Raw genomic sequence first — 20,681 nt, forward strand, 5'->3', positions numbered from 1 at the left:
ACACTAAGACGATTTCTCTCAATAACACATTAATATTATATAACGTCTACATTGCAATTTAGTTCTTTGGTGTTTGCCGCTAGAGTGTTTAAGCGCAATCACCAAACCCATTTCACACCCACATTTTACAGCGTGTTTGTGTTGCATTTGCATGCATTGCACAATAGGAGGAGGGGCTCGGTCAAATACCTAAAAAGGTAGTAAGCGCACATTATATTGTATATAGAAGGTGAAGTCCAAAATAAACAAGACTGGCGTCATAAAAATGTTTTTGGTGGCGCCATCTTTTTACTGAGGTAAAGCGTTGGAAGTTACGTCCCTAGCTGACTTCCAGTGAAAGCTTGGAGACATTCGGTGGAAGCGAAGTTATTGCGTCTAAAGTGTCAGTATGTTTGTGTCATCGGTACAAAAATGAGTTTCGAACAAAGAGCTAATATCAAATTTTCTTTTAAAATCGGTGTAAAACGTTTACCGAAACATTTGAATTGATGAAAAAAGTTTATGGCGATGATTGCCTATCTCGTGCCAGAGTTCATGGGTGGTTTACTCGTGTCAGAGATGGTTGTAGGGACATAAATGACAATGAACATATGGGCCACCCTAAATTAGCAATAACTGAAAACTGCATCGAAATTGTTCGTAAATTTATTAAAAATAAACCGAAGTCGTCGTTGAAATTCATGGAATTGGAGTTAAATATATCTCCAAAACATCGATTTATTGCTTTTCATCTTATCTTTTGGCTTTACGAAAGGTCTGTGCACGTTTCATTCCGCAAACGTTAATTGAGGACCAAAAATTGCTTACAATTCAACATTTGAAAGACCTCATTAAAAAAGCGAGGAAAGACGAACCTGAAGCTAAGCGTCAAAGTGCCGAATGAAAGGCCCCAGACGAGCCACCACTAATTTTAGAGGAGGAATCACCTGGAGTCTGCAGCGCCGATTAAAGGACCTTGACTACGCGGACGAAATCTCAGTCATACTTACGAGGATACGGCATCCAAACTGCAAACAGTGCAAGAGGTAGCAGCGAAAGCTGCCAAGAATTCAATCAGCAATTACGAGGTGCTTAATTTTAGCCGTTGATAATAATATTATACGTTACGCAAGGCTCAAAACTACAAAAAGACATCTATCCACCTTGGCTGATCAATGGGAAATTATTTAAAATTAAACTGTTGATTTTGTCCAAACAAGATACTTCAAACGAAGTTTTTCACATAAATTTGCTGAACGGGAATCTTTTTATGCTAATAGTGGAAGAAATTTATTGTATACGGACGGCTTCAAGTCCCTCGATTCCACCTCATTTGCCGTTGTCACTGCTACAGGGGAAATAATTCGCAACTGTCTCCTCCCTTCAATGCGTTCTGTCTTTACTGCTGAAGCGTCAGAAATCTTTCATGCAGTTAATCACGCTAAAAAGACAATAGGAAAGTTTCTCATCTTTACAGACATCAGATCATGTATAACGGCAATATCGTATCCGTCCAATCACCGCCCACAATTGAAACAAGTAATGTGGATTCCTGTCCATGCTGGTATTAAAGGAAACCACTATGCAGACCTTGCAGCACAAAATGCGCTTTAACGTATCATGCTTTAACTAACATCTCCAATCTCATTATGCAAAAAAGGCACAAGAAAACGCAGGTGAATGGAAAACATACAAACATCATTACACGGACATAAATCCAGATAGAAATAGGCTAATTTACACGTCAACGTTACAAACAAGCGCTATGAAAACATACACCCGATTAAGGGTTGGGCACACTATCCTATAACATGCACACTTGCTGTAAGGGAAAACCTCTCCAAATGCCCTTTTTGTTATGACACCGCTTCTATCAAACACATTCTCACACTCTGCCCGATCCTTCACACAATTGCCCCGATTGTCTTAACAAAATTATTAAGCGAACCTTCAGAGAAAAATATTATGAGTATATACAATTTCTTAAAAAAACAATGACTCTTTTAAATATATTTAAGATACTTCCATTTGTACTAACATTCAACACATATACTTTGTACCTAGCATAATTATAGGGTTATTCAATAGGTGCGCTTCAACTTTTTTCCGATAGGGAGGGCGAACGAGGCAATATTTTTTATTTTTCGCTTGTCATTTGTAAGCTTCATTAGTATACATTTCATCATGGAACGCTACTCACTTCAGCAACGATTGCAAATCGTGCAAATTTTTTATGAAAATAATCGTTCTGTTGCTGCTACTTTAAGAGCATTATGGCCATATTACGGTCCATTTAACAAGCCGTCCCGTTTTGGGGTTATGTGAAATCATTGGTCTACAGTAACAAGCCGGCGACGATTTGTGAGCTCAGAGCCAATATTGAACGCGAAATTGCTGGAATTTTGGCCGATTTATGCAAAAGAGTGGTCGAGAATTGGGTTCAACGATTGGACTTGGTAAAACGTGCACGCGGTGGTCATGCAAAAGAAATCGAATTTCATACTTAAATGTATATGTTCAAACTCGATAATAAAAAAAAAAATTAGTTAAAAAGGTCAAACCGTTTGTGTTTTATTCAAAAAAGTTCAAAAGTTGAAGCGCTCTTACTGAAAAACCCTATACAAGGCGGTTGAAGGCCTCATAGCCAGTGCTGCGTTTAGGTATATATAATACAATTTTTTTTGTTATATAAATTATAAGTAAATAAATATTATATTCTTTATGTCTGTTTTAGCAATATAGTATGTTCAGTTTGGTTGGGAGAGGCTTAAATAAAACAAGTGCTTTGCGTTTTCGGCGATTTTCTGCTATCGAAGAAATGGATCAAAGAAGTTGCAACAAATTTTGTGTAAAAAATGGAATTAAGTGCTCAAAAACACAGCGGCATACGTTGAGAGTACTCTTAGCCAAAAAAATGTTTACAAGTGGTACAAGCTTTTCACAAAAGGCAAGAAGATGCCAATGGGGACGCTTGCTCTGGACGCCCCTGCACATCAACAACCGATGAAAATGTTGAGAAGGTGAAAAAAATTGTTATGGAGAATCGTCAAATAACAATTAGAAAAGTTGCTGAGGATGTCGGCATATCGGCAGGCTCATGCCATGCAATCTATTCGGAAAGTTTGGGCATTAAGCGTGTGGCAGCGAAGACAAAAATTGCTGAATTTTTACGAAAAATAACGTCGCATGAACATCGCTCAGGAATTGTTGAACGTCAGCGATGATCCAGATTTGCTTAAAAGGGTCATACCTGGTGGCGAATCATGGGTGTATGGTTATGACTTTGAAACCAAAGCCCAATCGCCCCAATAGAAGCGTCCAGCAGAGCGAAGAGTCGAATACTTGTCTTATTTATGCCTATCACAAACAAACTAAAGATGCTATATTGCTAAACCCGTGAACATATCTTCGAGACGAGTGTACTAACAAAAACAATAATAATAAAATCGGAAGTCGAATGTACGTAACCCGCGAAATTTGAAACTTCGCCTTATTTTTTAGCAAACCTTGTACAGATGTACATACTTTATCCTGGTTTTTGTCTTATGGGCTGGAGCGGAGTCTTGCTGGAAGATCCAATGCTCTTCGTTGAAGAGAATACTGCTCAACTGCTTCACCACGTCTTCTAAGACATCCATATGGTAAACTTTTACCCCGGTCTTATCGCCTTTTTCTCAGAAATGAAGAGATGTAACGCGTTTACAAGACACTCCCCACCAAACCATTACAGAGGCTGGATGGGCGGCCACGCTGAACTCTTAGAACAACAGTTTTTGCCCCTTTAGAAGTTTTATCATAGATTTTGTCGTTTGGCTTATTAAAAACTTTCTCAACAGTGAAAAATTTCTCAACTGTGAAAATAATATTTTCATGGCCAGTGACCGGGTGCCACCAAAGAAGCTGCTTGCGTCTGTGCAATCTAATTTTCTTCAAGCGCGTTTTCAAAAAATGATCAGTTTAGCTACGGAAGGCTTTCATGTGGAGGTCATGTCTGATAAGTCTTGACATGGTTCTGGTCGATACGTGCATTTCACTGGACATGATTACCTGCTTTCCAAGGGGATTTCTGCGATCTCTTTGTCGAGCAGCTTTTATTGTTGCACTGGTTCGAACCACGTGAGGACGACCACTTCTTTTTCTGCATGCCACTTCCGACATTTGGAAAAAACATTTGATCGTACCAACCATTCTCGAAATATTAAGTTTTTCACCAATTCGTAAATCTCACTTGCACTTTTACCAAACTTATGTAATGCAATCACTGCAATGCGATTCTCCTTAGCTCTCCATTCTATTGTTAACAAGCGAAATTTGCCACGAAACTGAGTATTATTATATTTATCAGTAGACAACGCATACGAACAAAAGCAAAAATAACGGAACTTTTTTCTACGAACTTGTTCTTGTTGTATGCATCGTAAAATTTGTCACAGAACTTATCGCAAGACTAAGTATGTTCATGCACATATTTGAGTCTACTCACATATGTAATATAATATGTAGCATATGTGATGCTATGACAAAATTTTGATTTGCCTACTATTGATTTTTGTAGGATTTTATATGAAATATTTTATAATTATTTTAATTAAATATTTATGTCGCAAAAAAGTAGTACACAAGTACATGTAGCTGCGGTCAAAATCTTAGTAGTGCACATACGTAAAATGGAATGGTTTAAAAAATTGCGTGTAATCGCTTTTATAAAAAAATTTATTTTTTCCCTCTTATAGCCCAAACAACAACAAAACAAATCCCAAAAAAAAACGTCCTTGAGTATATCAACATATGAAGCGCCAGTCATCATTTCCTTAACCCAATGAATGGGTCCCACGCCTAGCCAAGAAAAGCATGCCCAGACCATAATGCTAGAACCACCATGCTTTATTGTTTTTGTTGTGTACTTTGGATGGTATTCGGTGTTGAGTGGTCGTCTTACATATTGGCGCGATCCCTTTCCACCACACAAGACAATCTTCGACTCGTCAGACCATAAAATGTTGCGCCATTTGGTCGAAGGCCAATTTATATGTTCTTTGGGGAATCGAAGTCTTTTTTCTACATGCGTTTTGGTCACCAACGGTACCTTTCTTGGACTGTGGGCGCCCAGGCTCTGCTCACGCAAACGCCGACGAATAGCCTCAACGCTCTAAGACACTTTTAAGGCATCTTTTATCTCAGTAGCAGCCGGAAATGTAAACTGCTTTGAGTATCTGACGATAGACTTAACTTCTCTTGCCGACATTGCTAGCTTTCTTCCACGCTTTTTGTCCCTTAGTTTGTACTTGATGGCATTACGTACCATTGTTAGTGAGCAACGAATGATATTTTGCACTTCTACATAAGTTTTTCCATCAGCAATCAAATTTTATTATGAGGAGGCGTTTCTCGGGTGTGCAATTTTTCCTTCTGGACATTACTGAATCGGAATAATAAAAATTTGGCCATTACCTATAGAATATTAATTAAATAAACTTATCTCATCGTTTTTTTTTTTTTTAATTTTCACAAAGATAGTCGCGATAATATTAATTTTCCAAACACTTTTTCACGCACTACTAAGATTTGGACTGACTAAAAAGCCGTTGCAACTAAAATTTCATGCAAAATTAACGAAACCAACAGGTTACGTTTAACAAGTGATTGCATAACTTGAAGCTGACTTCTTAATCTAAAGTATTTTAGTAGTAGAAGAATGCGAAAAATTGTTGTGATAAAAAAACGGGGCCACTTAAGTATAATGAGCCATAAGCACTACTAAAATTCTGACAGAATTCATTTATTATTTATTCAAAGAAATTTGCCGTTCCTCAGTCAATTTTCCAAATATTGTGCTTACAAAACCAAAATACCTTCATAGGGGCAGAAGCAGCAGCATGCGCAGATGATCGTTTTACTGCCAAGCATTCTAAAATGATCTTTGATACAACAACAACTATTTTCTTAACCACATTGTCCCTCACGCATCTGAGCTATTCATAAGCCTACTTTTCTTGAGCGAGAAAAACAGTTTTGGTTAATCTTTAATTTTGGTCGTGTCAAGTGCTCGCATCTGCGTATACTCAAAAGTATGCATATACAGGGTGAACGATATGAAGTGTCACCAACTTCACACTGCTTGTATCTGTAAAACAGCTCATGACATCAAAGTCAAATTTTTCTAATGACAGTTCAATATATTGTTTATAAGCCATCAAAAGCATTTGCGTCTCAGTTTCGTTGAATTTTTTTTTTGTGATGGAATTCAAACGTAATAGTGTGATTGCGTTATATTTGGCTGGAAAATCCAACCAATCATTGTTCGTACGCTCAGTCACCTCAAAGTGAATAAAATGTTCATGTATCGCACTATAAAACGTTACAATGATACTGGTAGCATTGCAAAACGCTATGGAGGTGGACCAGAAAAAACCGCAACAACGCCAGAAATGGTTCGGAAAGTGAAGGCTCGACTTGAACGAAATCCACGTCGAAGTGGAAGAAAAATGGCCAAAGAACTGAAAATATCGCAAGACAGCATCCGACGAATCTTGAAAAACGAGCTCAAGGTCAAGGCTTACAAGTTCCAAAAAGCACACGATCTTTCACCTAAGCAAAAAAAAGTTCGGTGCGAAAGAGCAAAGGAGTTGTTGCGCTTGCACGAACGTGGTGAATTTCCTAACATTGTGTTTTCTGGTGAAAAAAATTTCCCAATTGAGCAGTTCTTAAACACTCAAAACGATCGTGTTTACTTGACCGAAGGCTCATACGAGAATTTGAGCCTACGCATGGCCACTCGAAGCAATTTCCCATCGCAAGTAATGGTTTGGGCCGCAGTGACCGCTAATGGACGCTCTCCAATCGTTTTTATGGAACCTGGTGTCAAAGTGAATGCAACTTATTATCGAGAAAATGTTTTAGAAGCTGCTTTAGAGCCGTGACGCGCAAACATTTCGGTCGTAGACCATGGATGTTCCAACAGGACTCGGCACCGTCTCATAAAGCTCCCGTGAACCAAGAATGGTTGAAAAATCATGTCGCCCCACACAATGGCTTTCGAATTCGCCAGACGCAAATCCGATGGACTATTCCATCTGGTCCATTTTGGAGAGTAAGGTGAGGACTACAAAATATGCCAGTAAGGATGCGCTGAAAAAAGCGATTATACGAGAATGGGCCAAAATACTTCAAGATCACATTCGTGCAGCGTGCAACTCATTTTTTGACCGTTTGAAGACTATAGTCAAGGCAAAAGGTGGTCCTATCGAGCTAAAGTGAATATATGTTAAAATTGTAATCATTTTTGAACAATTTTGTCTTTGAAATCAATAAAAACTAATTTCACACAAAAAAGGTTATGGTGGTTTGAATAGGTACCACGTATGTATGTAAATATGTTTTATAAATGTCCGAAAAAATGGCGAAAGTCGTAAGAAATGGTGATTGTTATAACTGCTGTGTGTCAAGTGCGCGCATACACTAATGATGCAAACAAAAGCCGCCGTTCGTTTAAAACAAGTTTACGTCTTCGACATCCATCTTTGAATTCATGTACGAAATTAGTAATATAGCCGTGAAGTTCGAAATTTAATTTCATACAACATTACTGTTTTTTTTTTTTTTGCTGTAGTGTATCTATGTTTACATATGCAGCATTTTTAGCGAATCACCTGCTATTTTTCTGTGCCGCTGGCACAGGACTAGCTTGTTGCACAGTCAGAAATGTTGAAATGTTAAAAAAAAATCGAATCCTCATTTTTGACTTAATTTCATCGAAAATATAAAAGCTATGAAAAACAAAAAAAAAAATAAAATCGAATACATGGGATTCAGCGATTTTGCCCACTGTTTATATTGAGCAGCAGCAATCTGTGTCGTTTACATTTCGTGCATACGAGCAAAGCCATCATTGGTTGCCTTTATAACTCGACGTGATACTTATTTTTATACATCTTACTTTATGTCAAAGAAGACGGATAATCTAACTAAGAGGAAATGGGATGTCAATCCAGTTAGAAAATATTTTTTGTTCGAGATTGTGACCCTATGTTATTACTAACTAGATGGATACACATATGGTATTTAGTTAATTTGCATTTCTTATCTGCATTTTAATAGTTTGCTTTCTATAATTAAGTTAACTGTCCTACCATCTGGAAAGATTAACTTTCTGAATTTCTGTATTTTATGTTAGAAATCCAAAGCATAACTATGTAAAATTCAATCTTATTTGAGTTAAATGATGTTCTTGATCTGTATTCTCCTCTGCCTTTTGGAGTTGTTCGTAGCTTATTATTTGTTTATTTTTAAATAAAGGGTGATTTTTTAAGAGCTATAAGTAAGTTTTTCCAAACAACACACGTAAGATTCAGAAAAGTTCATGAAATTTGTATTTAAATCGATAGTACAGTCCATATAATTTAATGCTTGAAGATTATTTCATGCAAATGTTGACCGCGACTGCGCTTCAAATGGTCCATCCGCTTAGTCCAATTTTGGCATACTTTTTCCAATGTTTCGGCCGGTATCTCACATATAAATGCTTTAATGTTGTCTTCCAATGCGTTAATTGAAGCAGGCTTGTTTGAATAGACATGAGCTTTAACAAAGCCCCACAAAAAATAATCTAAAGTTGTTATATCGCACGATCTGGGTGGCCAATTGATAGGTCCCGAACGGGAAATAAAATGTTCACCGAACTAGCCTCTCAACAAGTCCATTGTTACGCGTGCTGTGTGGCATGTGGCACCGTCTTGCTGAAACCACATGTCATGCAAGTCAAGCTCTCATTTTGGGCAAAAAAAGTTGGATATCATTTCACGGTAGCGCTCAACATTCACAGTTACGTTACGATTCGGAGCATCTTTGAAGAAGTACGGTCCAATGATACCTCCAGCCCATAAACTGCACCAAACTGTGACCTTTTCTGAATACATTGATAGCTCTTGTAATTCTTTTGGCTGATCTTCACTCCAAAATCGACAATTCTGCTTATTTACGTACCCATTAATCCAAAAATGAGCTTCGTCGCTGAACCCAATTTTTCGATAAAAAAGTGGATCTTCGGCCAACTTTCCAAGAGCCCATTCACCAAAAATTCTGCGTTGCGGTAGGTCATTCGGCTTCAGTTCTTACACCAGCTCTATTTTGAAAGGCTTCACACCTAAATATTTCGCAAAATGTTCCACGTTGTTGAGTAACAGAGACCCAATTGCTGCGAACGGCGACGAATCCATAATTGATGATCATTTTTAACACTGGCCGATACAGCTGCGATATTTTCTTCAGTTCGCACTCTACGTAAGCGTGTTGGTGGGTTTGATGTCCAATAATGGAAATTTGGTTCTAAATTTTGTCACAATAGCTCGAATAGCCGCTTCAGTGCGTCGATTAAACTGACCATAAAATGGAAGAAGCGCGCGATAAACTTTCTTAACAGAACACGCATTTTTATAATAACGAACACTTTACAAATAATTTTAAATTGGTTAATAACACAATATAAATATCATATATGTATATCGAAAAACCCATTTAATTTATTTATTATTTCATTACATTCTTGATCCATTATTGAAACATAATCGGAGACAAGTCCGAATACACCACAAGTGTGGATGGCAAAGTTAGACTAATTCTAGAGATACAATTTGCAGGCTCCACTATGACGGTAGGAATAGAACATTCTGAAACCCTGGGAAGAGTTAACAGGAATGAATAGATTATTGCCAATGAAATATGTACGACACCACCTGATGCCATCTTTGCGGCACTACTCCAAAAATTCATAAACCTGTCCCTAAAACTTCGCACTTGGAAGAATGATATCCAAGCAGCAAGGCTCTTTCTCTCTTTCCAGATTACATCAAAATTGGTGGTGGAATGTCTTGATAAGATGAATATCTCAGGCCAGCACAATCAGGAAGGTATCCCATGGGTTCCACGCCACAAAAGAATTACTGGGAACAAAATAGGAAATAAGTTGGCCAAGAAAGGGGCGGCTTCCCCGTATATAGGCCCAAAGCCATTTTGTGGCCTCGGAAAGAGGAACTTCTTCTCTCTTATTCAGAAAGTAGAGAAAAAGCAAAGAAGATTATACTGGGACAATCTACCGGGTTTATCGCAGTCAAAACCAATGACAGCTACATAACATAGCCGGATTAAAGGTTGTGTGGTATTAGATAAGAATATCTAAAAGAGCATTGTAGATTGAGTCATCATCTTACTAACCTGGGAATATACTCCAATGGAACTTGCAGACTCTCAAGGCAGATTTATGAAACGGCCAGCAATGTGCTCCCATCGTGCCCCGCAGTGGTATATAAGCCGGACAAACATAAACCCAGAGGAGGAAATAAAACTCAATAAAATACGGCGAATACTAAAATTTATTAAGAGAAATACTATGAATCCATGAAGGGGACACAATAGATCTTTCAGGCTACAGTGCTGTGAATGAATGATCTTTCATTTCGATCTTATGGTCCTTTTTGCGCTCTACTCATCTACCTCATCCAAACCTAGTTTCCTCAATAAACCTAAGATAGAGGAGGGTTGGGATGATTGTATGGGCGTTTCTTTCATTTGATGAAACGGAATGATGAGTTATAGCGTCACATTCGAAAGGAAGGTGTATTGGAGTCTACAATCACTCAATCCGGAGCGTTTTGTATAAGTTGATTTCTTCCCATAAAAAGGTAGCCTACACTTCCGCCTAGAAAATGTTGGTAAAACTACTTATCGGCACAGACCACTTTGTTTTGGATCCATATATTCTAGCGCCCGTTTCTTCTAGTGCCTTCGAGCCATCTTTATATTAGTGCAGAGTACACTCTTTGAGTTTCCTTTCAAGTACAAGTCTACTCCAGTTCACTTTGTCATCCAGTCCAATCCTGAACTTCGTCTCAAATTATGCTCGATATGTTATCATTGGCCTAATTGTGATGATGTACATGCATGTCAAGATTCTTGTTCTACAACACCACGATTTTCCTGCCAAACGTTTGCAAACCATGACAGCCTTCATTGCTATGAACAAAGTTGCGACAGCATGTCAGTTAAGCCTGGCATCCAGGACAAGGCTAAGTTACTTAACCGACCACTCCAATAGCAATCCCGGCCATGTACATTTCCCTTATTCCTGATACGACTCTTTTTCTGGTGAAGGGATTGATGACTGTTTTGACCGGGTTTATACTCACAGCGACTCCATCATATCTTCGTCAAGTTTGAAGCGCTTTGCATTATGTCGCAAAGGGTGTTTTTAAACTTGTATCTAAATATAATTACAACCTCATCTGCGTATCCTTAAGTTTTACTAAGTCGCTATCTAGATCCGTGCTTTTGCCCAAAACCGGTCGTGGCACTATCCACTTTCCGAAATTTTAATAGAAATTGGACATAGAGTAATTTGTGAAGCAAGATTCATTGACATAGATTGAATTTTCTCGAGTCACCGTGTGCACGGACAGACAGCGCATTTTGATATGTAAATGCTTACATCTATTTCGATCTCTTTATGCTGTTACATACAACCATTAGGTGAACAAAATTATAATACATCCGCGCACAAGTGTAGTTATGATCGCAATTATTATGGCAGCCAGTTTTGTAAAAGTATTGCCTCTGCAGTAAATTTCAATATTTTTAGAACAATTTTGCAAGGGAGGGTACGCAAAATTCTATATGGTCAGTAAAATTTTTAATAAGCTATATACATATATTTGCTTTCAGAATAAGTATAATAATTTATCATTAGGTTAATAGTATTTGTTTCTGTATTACCTTACCTGTTTCGATTCGATACATCGAACGTATCCATTATTGATTTATTTCGGTGGCACTTTAATTACTGTATGTATTACTGCAATATAATAATAAATAGTATTAGGCTTATTACTTTGTAGATAGTACAGGGTGGGCCATATAGCGTTTGCTTTTTGAACCACCTAATTTTTTGAGAATGGTAACACAAATGACATGTCAAATGTGTTCATAATTTACTTAGAGGTTTGATATTTACGAAATGGAACGCTATACCTTTGAACAAAATTGGGAAATATTGAAAACCTATTTCCAAAGTGGTGAGTCTTCTTCTTCTTCCGCGGTTACAGTAAATGGCGAGCGTTACCGTGACGCTCTATTCTTTTACAAGTGGCAGGCAAAGCAACGCTAGGTAGCTTGGTGAATTACGTGGAAGGCAAAAACATACTATACAATAGGTACTCATATTTTATTATTTTTGTATATGAACAATATATTTACCGGCGATTTTATTTAAAACTAAATAAATATATATACCAAATATTCTTCGGAATTACTCATTTTGTTTCGTTTTTTGTTCGCAAATTTCACACACAGAACAGATAAATAGCACGAGTAATAAGAAATAACAATACATACATATAAGCCATAAGGTCTATGACATATATATAATATTTAAATTGATTAAAAACATAATACACATTTGTTATTGAAAACATATTTAATTTATTTACATAACCGCAATTAATTGCAGCAACATGTAAATATAGAAGTCTGCGTACAGTTCTAAAACATTTGGAAAATGCTTTATAAATAATATAGAAAAAAAAATTTAATTTGGTGGATAACCACGATCTTTTAGGACTTCACTCAATCTATTTGGCATTGAGTTTACTAACTTCTTTGTTTCGTGTGTTGTACTGTTCTGCCTGCATAACACTTTGCAAAGCCTCATTACTTGTTACTACATACTGTTGAATTCGATTCTCTAATAAATCCCACAGATGCTCAATTGGATAGGGATCGGGAGATTGTGGGGGTGTTTTGAAGCGTTGTACAAGATCTCGGCTGTGTGCTTAGTATCGCTATCTTATTTGAACAAAAACGTTCTTGATAAGCCAAGATTTTCGGAACTCTGTTTCAAATTTCTTTTTAAAATGTTCAAATACCCCCATTCATCCATTGTTGGTTCAATAAATTCCAATTGACCCATACCACTTGCCTCCATTCATCCCCACCCGATAACTCCCCCACCGCAGTGTTCGACTGTAACAAGATACGGTGCACTAGACAGGGCTAGTTTACTGGGGTGGCAGCCCCTGGTCGGGAAAAACTCAAGTCATTCAGGTAACGTAAAACCAGCTGTCATGGGAAGGTGCCTGTCGAACCCGACGAAGCACAACGAAGCACAACGATAAGGTTGATAGCACTTTCAACGAATGCACTTTTTAGGACCCGAACAGATGCGCGAGCTATTTTAGCCGGCAATTCATACTGCATCCTCCGGCCGAAAGATCCAAGCGTCGTTCCGCCAGATGACAATGCGCTACTTTCGGGGGTCATCAACAAAACAAAAACATGAAAAGCCATTGGCGGTGAGGAAATTACCATGTTGATACTGAAAAACCTGGACCCATTGGAAGTAGGGTATCTCACAAGGGTTTTAATCTGTCTATGGCCACTCCCATTATTCCTCACAAGGGGAGATCAGGGAGAGTGGTATCACTACTGAAACCTGGGAAACCCGCCAACCAGGGGGACTCTTATCGCCCGATAACTCTCCTTTCCCCAGAAGTGAAGACTCTTGAAGCCCTTCTAATCCCACTCTTTACGAAACATCTGACCCCAACCTCACACGAGCATGGCTTCCGAAGAGTGCATCTCACCACCATAAACACCCAGATAAACCGCGAGCTTAACCAATCATCCCTGCGAGAGGGCTGTCCTAAGAGCGTTGAACTTGAAGAAGGTTTTCGACACAGTCAGCTACTAGATGACATTATTTCACTGATCTTTAGACACCAAATCTCTAAACAGAGGAAGATAAAGCAAGGTGTTCCGCAGAGTGCTACCCTTTCACCCTTGCTTTTCAACTTCTATATATAGAAGCTACCCCAGCCACCAGAGGGGGACTCACTGGTCTCCCACGCTGACGACTGCACGGTAATGGCGTGCGATATGACATTAATGGCCTGTGCGCCAAAATAAACGACTACATTACCAATGTTTCTCGCTTTTTCATTGCGAGAAATCTACAAGTTTTCCAGGAAGTCCACGGCGACCCTCTTCTCCACCTGGACAAAGTTGGTCAAACTGCAACTCAAGGTCAGAATCGATGACACACCAATTACGACTGCAAGCAACCCCCAAAAAAATGTTGCTATTGACAATTAAGGCAATTGGCCGGCCGCTTCTAAATTACGCTGCGCCTGTCTGGTCGCCTGGAACTAGTGACACGCAGTGGATAAAGCTTCAGACTTACCAAAACTGCTATTCGGACAGCGACGGGTTGCCTCCTGATGTCATCTCTTCAACACCTTCAGAACGAGGCACAGATGCTCCCATTAAAAGAGCACAACAAAGTCCTCAGCAAAGAGTTTCTGATTGGGTGCTACCGTAAGTTTCACCCATGTAGCCACCCGCTTGAGCCTGTGCCGCTTCCCAGGCACGTCAGGAGGCACCTCCTCAACTACGCTGACGAGATCCAGGACAAAGAGAACCGACAACTACTGTACCAGACAGAGTTTGGACAAACAATAAACAGCATTCATCGGCAGACCTTTACCACCTTCTTATGTTCCCGACCCCCGAATGCCGTAATCGAAGTCCAACCACCACCCACAGCAGATTAGGAGCTCCAGCTACCCGCTATTGCCACTAAAGTCCTAAATCGTAACAAGGTCCTCAAATCGCTTGTCGGCAGCACTTGGGGCAAAGACAAATAAATGTTGCTGTCGACATTTAAGGCAGTTGGCCTTCCGGGTTTAAACTGTGCTGCGCCTGTCTGGTCGCCTGGAACTAGCAGTGGACGAAGCTACAGACTTGTCAAAACACTACCAATCGGACTGCGACGGGGTGTCTATTGATGTCCCCACTTCAACACTTACACGACGAGACACATATGCTCCCCACTCAGAAAGCAGTTTCTGTTAGGGTGTTACCGCAGGTCCCACCCATGCAGACACCTGCTTGAGCCTGAGCCGCCTCCCAGGCACGTCAAGACGCACCTCCTCAATTACGACGACGAGATCCAGGACAAAACCAACCGACAATTACTGGATCGGACAGTTTACAGACAGAAAATTTACTACATTCATCGGGAGACCCTTACCACATTCTTATGTTCCCGATCCCTGAATGGCGTAATCGGAGTGCAACCACCACCTTCAGCAGTTGAAGAGCTCCAACTTCCCCGTGAGACTCGCGTAACATTGGCACATTTACGTTCTGGATACTGTAACAGGTTAAATTCCCACTTATCCAGAATTGACCCCGACATACCAAACATATGTCCGGCATGTGAAGGCACCGTGCCCGATACTAACCACATTTTCACATGCTCCATCAGTCCCACTCATCTAACATCCCTCTGGCCCCAACCTGTCGAAACAGCAAGTTTCCTGGGCCTGCCGTTACATGAGCTAGACGAAGACGAGCGGTGATTTACATTACACTGGCGGCGTTAATATTGCTGCTACAACAACAGCAACTATACCAACAAGACTTTGTTTCTCAAGAGCAGTGCCTGATTTGCGCCAGATGATTTGACGACCTCTTACCCCAAAAATACAAAATTTACTTTCGTCTGAAAACATTACTTGTTTCCGAAACTGTGGAGGCTATTTATATAATTTTAAGCAAATTGAACGAGCTTCCGTCTGGTCATAATTAAAATAAACGGCTTTCTTCGGGCGACTCTACCATGTTATGTAAAACTTTTCTAGCAGTTTCCGCACAAATGCTTTTTTTTTTTTTAATTTTTGGTTTACGTTTTCAACAGTTTTTGATGATTAATTCTGGTCTTAACTTTTGCCATACTGAATATACTGCGCTCTTCTTGGACCGATGGTATTTTTGGACGTCCACACCTTGGGCTTAGATGTTAAAATCCCGGGTTTCTTGTAAGTGATTACTACGCAATGAACAAAGATTTCGCAATATTTCGGAAACTATTTCCATCTTTCCACAATTATTTAATTATTTCTCTTTCTGATGCACTAATTGCTTTTCCTTTCCTTTCCATTATTACCACTTTTAAATAAAATGTGCTACTGAGTTCGCCAACCGATCAATTATGATGACAAATAATGAGAAGTGTGCAAAAACGAAAAAATTCTAATAAAGTAACGCTATTATCAAAAAAACTGTATGGCGACTTTCTGGTTGCTATATTTACATGTTGTTGCAATTACTTGCCGTTATGTGAACGTTGAAGTAAGGAATCTTGCTATTTATTTCTTGGTTTTGTAACTTCGGCCGCCGTAGCCGAATCGGTTGGTGCGTGACTGCCATTCGGAATACATAGGTCCGGAGGAGCTTGGTCAAACACCCAAAAAGGGAGTAAGCGCCAACTATATTATATATGGGGAATGGAAATAAGTTTCCACGCTCGTGAAAGGGGTGTCGGTGCTGTTATTATTTTTGTGTTCGCTTTAGTAATATACTGGTGATTTGAAGGTGTAGGTCGCAGTAGTTGACATTCGTTTTAAGCGTAAATATCCTTTTTTATCTGCCATATATTATGAGCTAAAAACTATTACGAGCATCTTAGCAAAATATTTAAAGATGGAATAGTATAGCGAAGTCAAAAACATTGCCGGCTTTCCCGGATGAGACTCTAAAAAAAGTACCTCTCCAAAGCAAGATCAGAACATCACTGATTTGGTTGTAAAGACCTCAAATTCTAGAGCACATTGAAAAAACCAATGCTCTCATTATAATACATTGGAAAAAGACTTACATGGATTAAAGCAAATACAGAATGTAATTGGACAAACTTTATAGCCACGGCTGAATCTTTCTTTCGGGCAACTAGTTGTGGAGATACATACATATTTGCATTATTAATTGGTGACTTTATGGTAATGCTGACACTTCAAGAACTTCTTTTCTCCCGTTAGAAACTTTTAGAAAAACTAATCTAATAAAAATTAACATATTAATGCAATATTAATATTAATACAATAAAAAATTTTCAACTACTTTTTTACAATTGTTTCTACATGAAGTCGCTCGTGCAAGTAATGACGATCATTTTAAACCCAGAATCATTAAAATCGGTTCATTTTTGACTAAGTTATGAGCAATTAAAAAAAATGTTCTAATATAAATGCTTTCCATTTCAATTCAACCGGCTATTCGGGACATGTTCTTCGATTTCGATGTAACTCAAATATGTTCTTCTCTGGTCAAAATAATGAGACACGTATTTTTTTGTTCGCCCGAAAAAAATTTTTTTCAAGGATTATCGGCAATTTTGTTTTTCGGCTCAAAATCGATTTTTTTTAATTATATAAGAAATTTTTTTTTTAAATGCTCATAACTTAGTCAAAAATGAACCGATTTTAATGATTCTGGATTCAAAATGATCATCATTACTTACACGAGCGACTTCATATAGAAACAATTGCGAAACAGTAGTTAAAAATTTTATATTTTGCAAAAAACAAAAAGTGCGAAACAGGTTTTTTACTCAAAAATTCATTACTCAAAAACAACTCATTTTAGCTAATGGGCATTCAGCTCAATTGGGGTTTAAGGTGTCCTCTTGATTTGGAAAAAGTTTAAAAAAAAAAATACACTTTTTAAAGTATTGAATTTCGAAAAAATTTCGATTTTTTTTTTTTGCAAAATAAAAAATTTTCAACTACTTTTTTGCAATTGTTTCTACATGAAGTCGCTCGTGCAAGTAATGACGATCATTTTGAACCCAGAATCATTAAAATCGGTTCATTTTTGACTAAGTTATGAGCATTTAAAAAAAAAAATTCTTAAATAATTGAAAAAAAATTGATTGTGAGCCGAAAAACAAAATTGCCGATAAATCTTGAAAAAAAAATTTTTCATGCGAACAAAAAAATACGTGTCTCATTATTTTGACCAGAGAGCAACATATTTGAGTTACATCGAAATCGAAGAACATGACCCGAACAGCCCGGTTGAATTGAAATGGAAAACATCAATATTAATTTTAAAATTTCCGTTTAAATGTTTGTTTGCCAGAAATCTCTTAGCAATACTGCAGTTTTTTACCATTAACAAAAGATTTCCATCTTTTAAGTCCGTGATTTTCATGGGATCTGAGCTTATATTTTGCAGGGCTTTATGCGCGGTAAAACACGTCCCATACATGGACGGGGAATGCTGCTGGAGTGACAGTCCTTGGCCGGGTGGTTCCGGTAACGTAGAACCGACTGCCATGAGAACTACAGTCCCATGTACATAATATGCATCGGATTTGGCAACACAAGAACACGTTTGAAAATGTATTTAGGATTGAGGCATTGTCCCGCTGGATTCCACATAGACATTAGAGCCGGAACCGTGCTCGGTACTGGAACCATCAGTAAAAATGCGAAAACAGTGTTTGCCGGGCTCACTTTCAGAGTTTGGCCACAATTGAGTTTCTGGCAGCACCACACTGTATCTTTTTACAAGAACGACTCATGATGGCATGGAGTCAAGGGTTCAATGCCGGACAGGGGCCGTCCAATTCCCATTGTGTTTCAGCCTGAATATGGCCTTCAAGGTCTCTCCTTGGATAGGCAGGTTAACCAGAACATCTAATGCCGGGCCTGAAGTAGTCGGAAAAACTACGGTGAAACGATGAATATAGATACACATGACATTAAAAGTCTGCATTCACCCAATTGGAATTTATTTGCAGTGTGAAAAGTTTAATTTATTTTATTATAATTAATTTATGATTAAATTATTCATTAGGTTTTTTTAACAGTTTTGTATTTATTTATTAAGAAATAACTCTTACACGGAAATCAGTATCAATACCTTAATTAAATTTGTAATAATATCACATTAAATAAAAAGAGAATTCGAATTGAACATAAAAAGTCTCAGCTCACTTCAGGAACAATTAAAAGAAAAGTAATACGATTAAATAAATTCATGATAGTTAGTCGGATAGCCACGCCTTTTTATGACCTCTCGTAGGCGATTTTTCATTAACCCAACTCAACTTTCAGTTATTTCTGGACATAGCCATTTAGCACTTCTTTGCTGGGTAGAGTACGCTGCCGGATTTACTATCGAGTACGTCCCATAAGTGCTCTGAGGGGTTTAGGTTTGATGATTGCGGTGGGGCATGCAGTTGTTTTGGAAAATTATAGAGCAACCACAGCTTAACAATCTCAGTCGTGTCCTTCGTAGTCCCAGTTTAGTTGCACTCTCTCATAAATTAGTTTTTAAAATAAGATTATCATGTTTGTTCGTGGTCGATTCTATAAAGTGCATTTTACTAAGCTTGCCATACACTCCCACATCATGGCACCTCCACCACCGTGCTTTACCGTAGGTACTGGGTTTTGCCTATCGATTGCTGTTCCGAGTTTCCTCCAATCTTGCGACCTTTTATCCTAAAAATGCTGAATTTACTTTCATTTGAGAAAATAACTCTGTTCCAAAATTCAGGAGACTTATTTAAGTGCTCCTTTGCAAAGGCTATCCGCTAAAGTCGATTTATTCGTGAAATGAAGGGCTTTTTTCGTGTGACCCCAACATGTAATCCGGCCTTTTTAAGGCTTTTTCGTAATGTATCCAAACACAAAGACGCAGCTGAAATTCCGCGAATTTTCTTGCATCTGCTCTTCGAATGGTTACCTTCAATATTAGTAAAACGAAATTGCTGATAATTTTTAAATTCATAAATTTTTCTAACTTAACATTTAAGAACAGGGAGTGAACGCAGACTTTTTATGCCATGTGTATGTAGGCATATCCATATGTATGTAGAATATCTTCTAAATGCCCCGACAAAATGGCGACAGTCGAAGCGAATGGTTGTTGTTGTTGCTGTTGTAGCAGTATCTTGGCCCTGTCAGTGTAGTGTAATTACCGGTCGTCTTCGTCTAGCTCATCTAACGGTAGGCCCAGGAAACTAGCTGTTTCGACAAGTTGGGTCCAGAGGGAGAGGGGTGTTAGATGAGTGGGTTTAATGGGGCATGTGAAAAGGTGGTTAGTGTCGTACGGGGTGCCTTCACATGCCGGACATGTGTTTGGTATGTCGAGGTCCATTCTGGATAACTAGGAGCTTAACCTGCTACAGTATCCAGAACGTAATTGTGCCAAGATTACGCGGGACTCTCGGGGAAGCTGGAGCTCTTCGTCTGCGATAGGTGGTGGTTGGACTCCGATAACGGCATTCGGGGGTCGGGAGCTTAAGAAGGTGGTAAGGGTCTCCCGATGAATGTCGTTAATACACTGTACACTGTACACTGTCTGATCCTGGAGTGGTCTGTCCGTTTTGTCCTGGATCTCGTTCACGTAGTTGAGGAAGTGTCTCCTGATGTGCCTGGGAGGTGGCTCAGGCTCTAGCAGGTGTCTGCATGGGTGAGGCTTACGGTGACACCCTAGCAGAAACTGCTTGCCGAGCATTTTGTTGTGCTCCTTAACAGAGAGGATGTGAGCCTCGTCATGCAGGTGGTGAATTGGGGACATCAGGAGACATCCTGTCGCGGTCCTAATGTCAGTATTTTGGCAGGTCTGGAGCTTCGTCCACTGCGTAGCACTGGTTCCAGGCGACCAGACAGGCGCGGCATAGTTCAGAACCGGTCGGCCTATTGTTTGAAAGTCGACAGCAACATTTCTTTGTCTTTGCCCCAAGTGCTGCCGGCGAGCGACTTGAGGACCTTGTTGCGATTCTGTACTCTCGTTGCAATAGCGGTTGTGTGCGCTGAGAAGGAGAGCAAGCTGTCAAAGGTGACTCCCAAAATTCTGGGGTTGTT

At 39.0% G+C, this 20,681-nt stretch overlaps 1 protein-coding gene across 3 annotated transcripts in view; it reads right to left on the reverse strand.

Moving 5' to 3' along the window:
• Positions 1–20,681, reverse strand: part of LOC129249807 (adapter molecule Crk-like) — a 157,812-nt gene that overhangs the window by 82,261 nt on the left and 54,870 nt on the right. For 2 of the 3 annotated variants that reach the window (XM_054889457.1, XM_054889456.1), the window contains one exon: positions 11,748–11,821. In XM_054889457.1, the coding sequence (XP_054745432.1) occupies positions 11,748–11,779 (32 nt within the window). In that variant the 5' untranslated portion in view covers positions 11,780–11,821. Of the gene's footprint in view, positions 1–11,742; positions 11,822–20,681 lie in introns of those variants that run through there. The other variant, XM_054889458.1, reaches the window with a different exon arrangement.

Source organism: Anastrepha obliqua, chromosome 6 (genome assembly GCF_027943255.1).
Source record: "Anastrepha obliqua isolate idAnaObli1 chromosome 6, idAnaObli1_1.0, whole genome shotgun sequence".
Taxonomy (NCBI): domain Eukaryota; kingdom Metazoa; phylum Arthropoda; class Insecta; order Diptera; family Tephritidae; genus Anastrepha; species Anastrepha obliqua.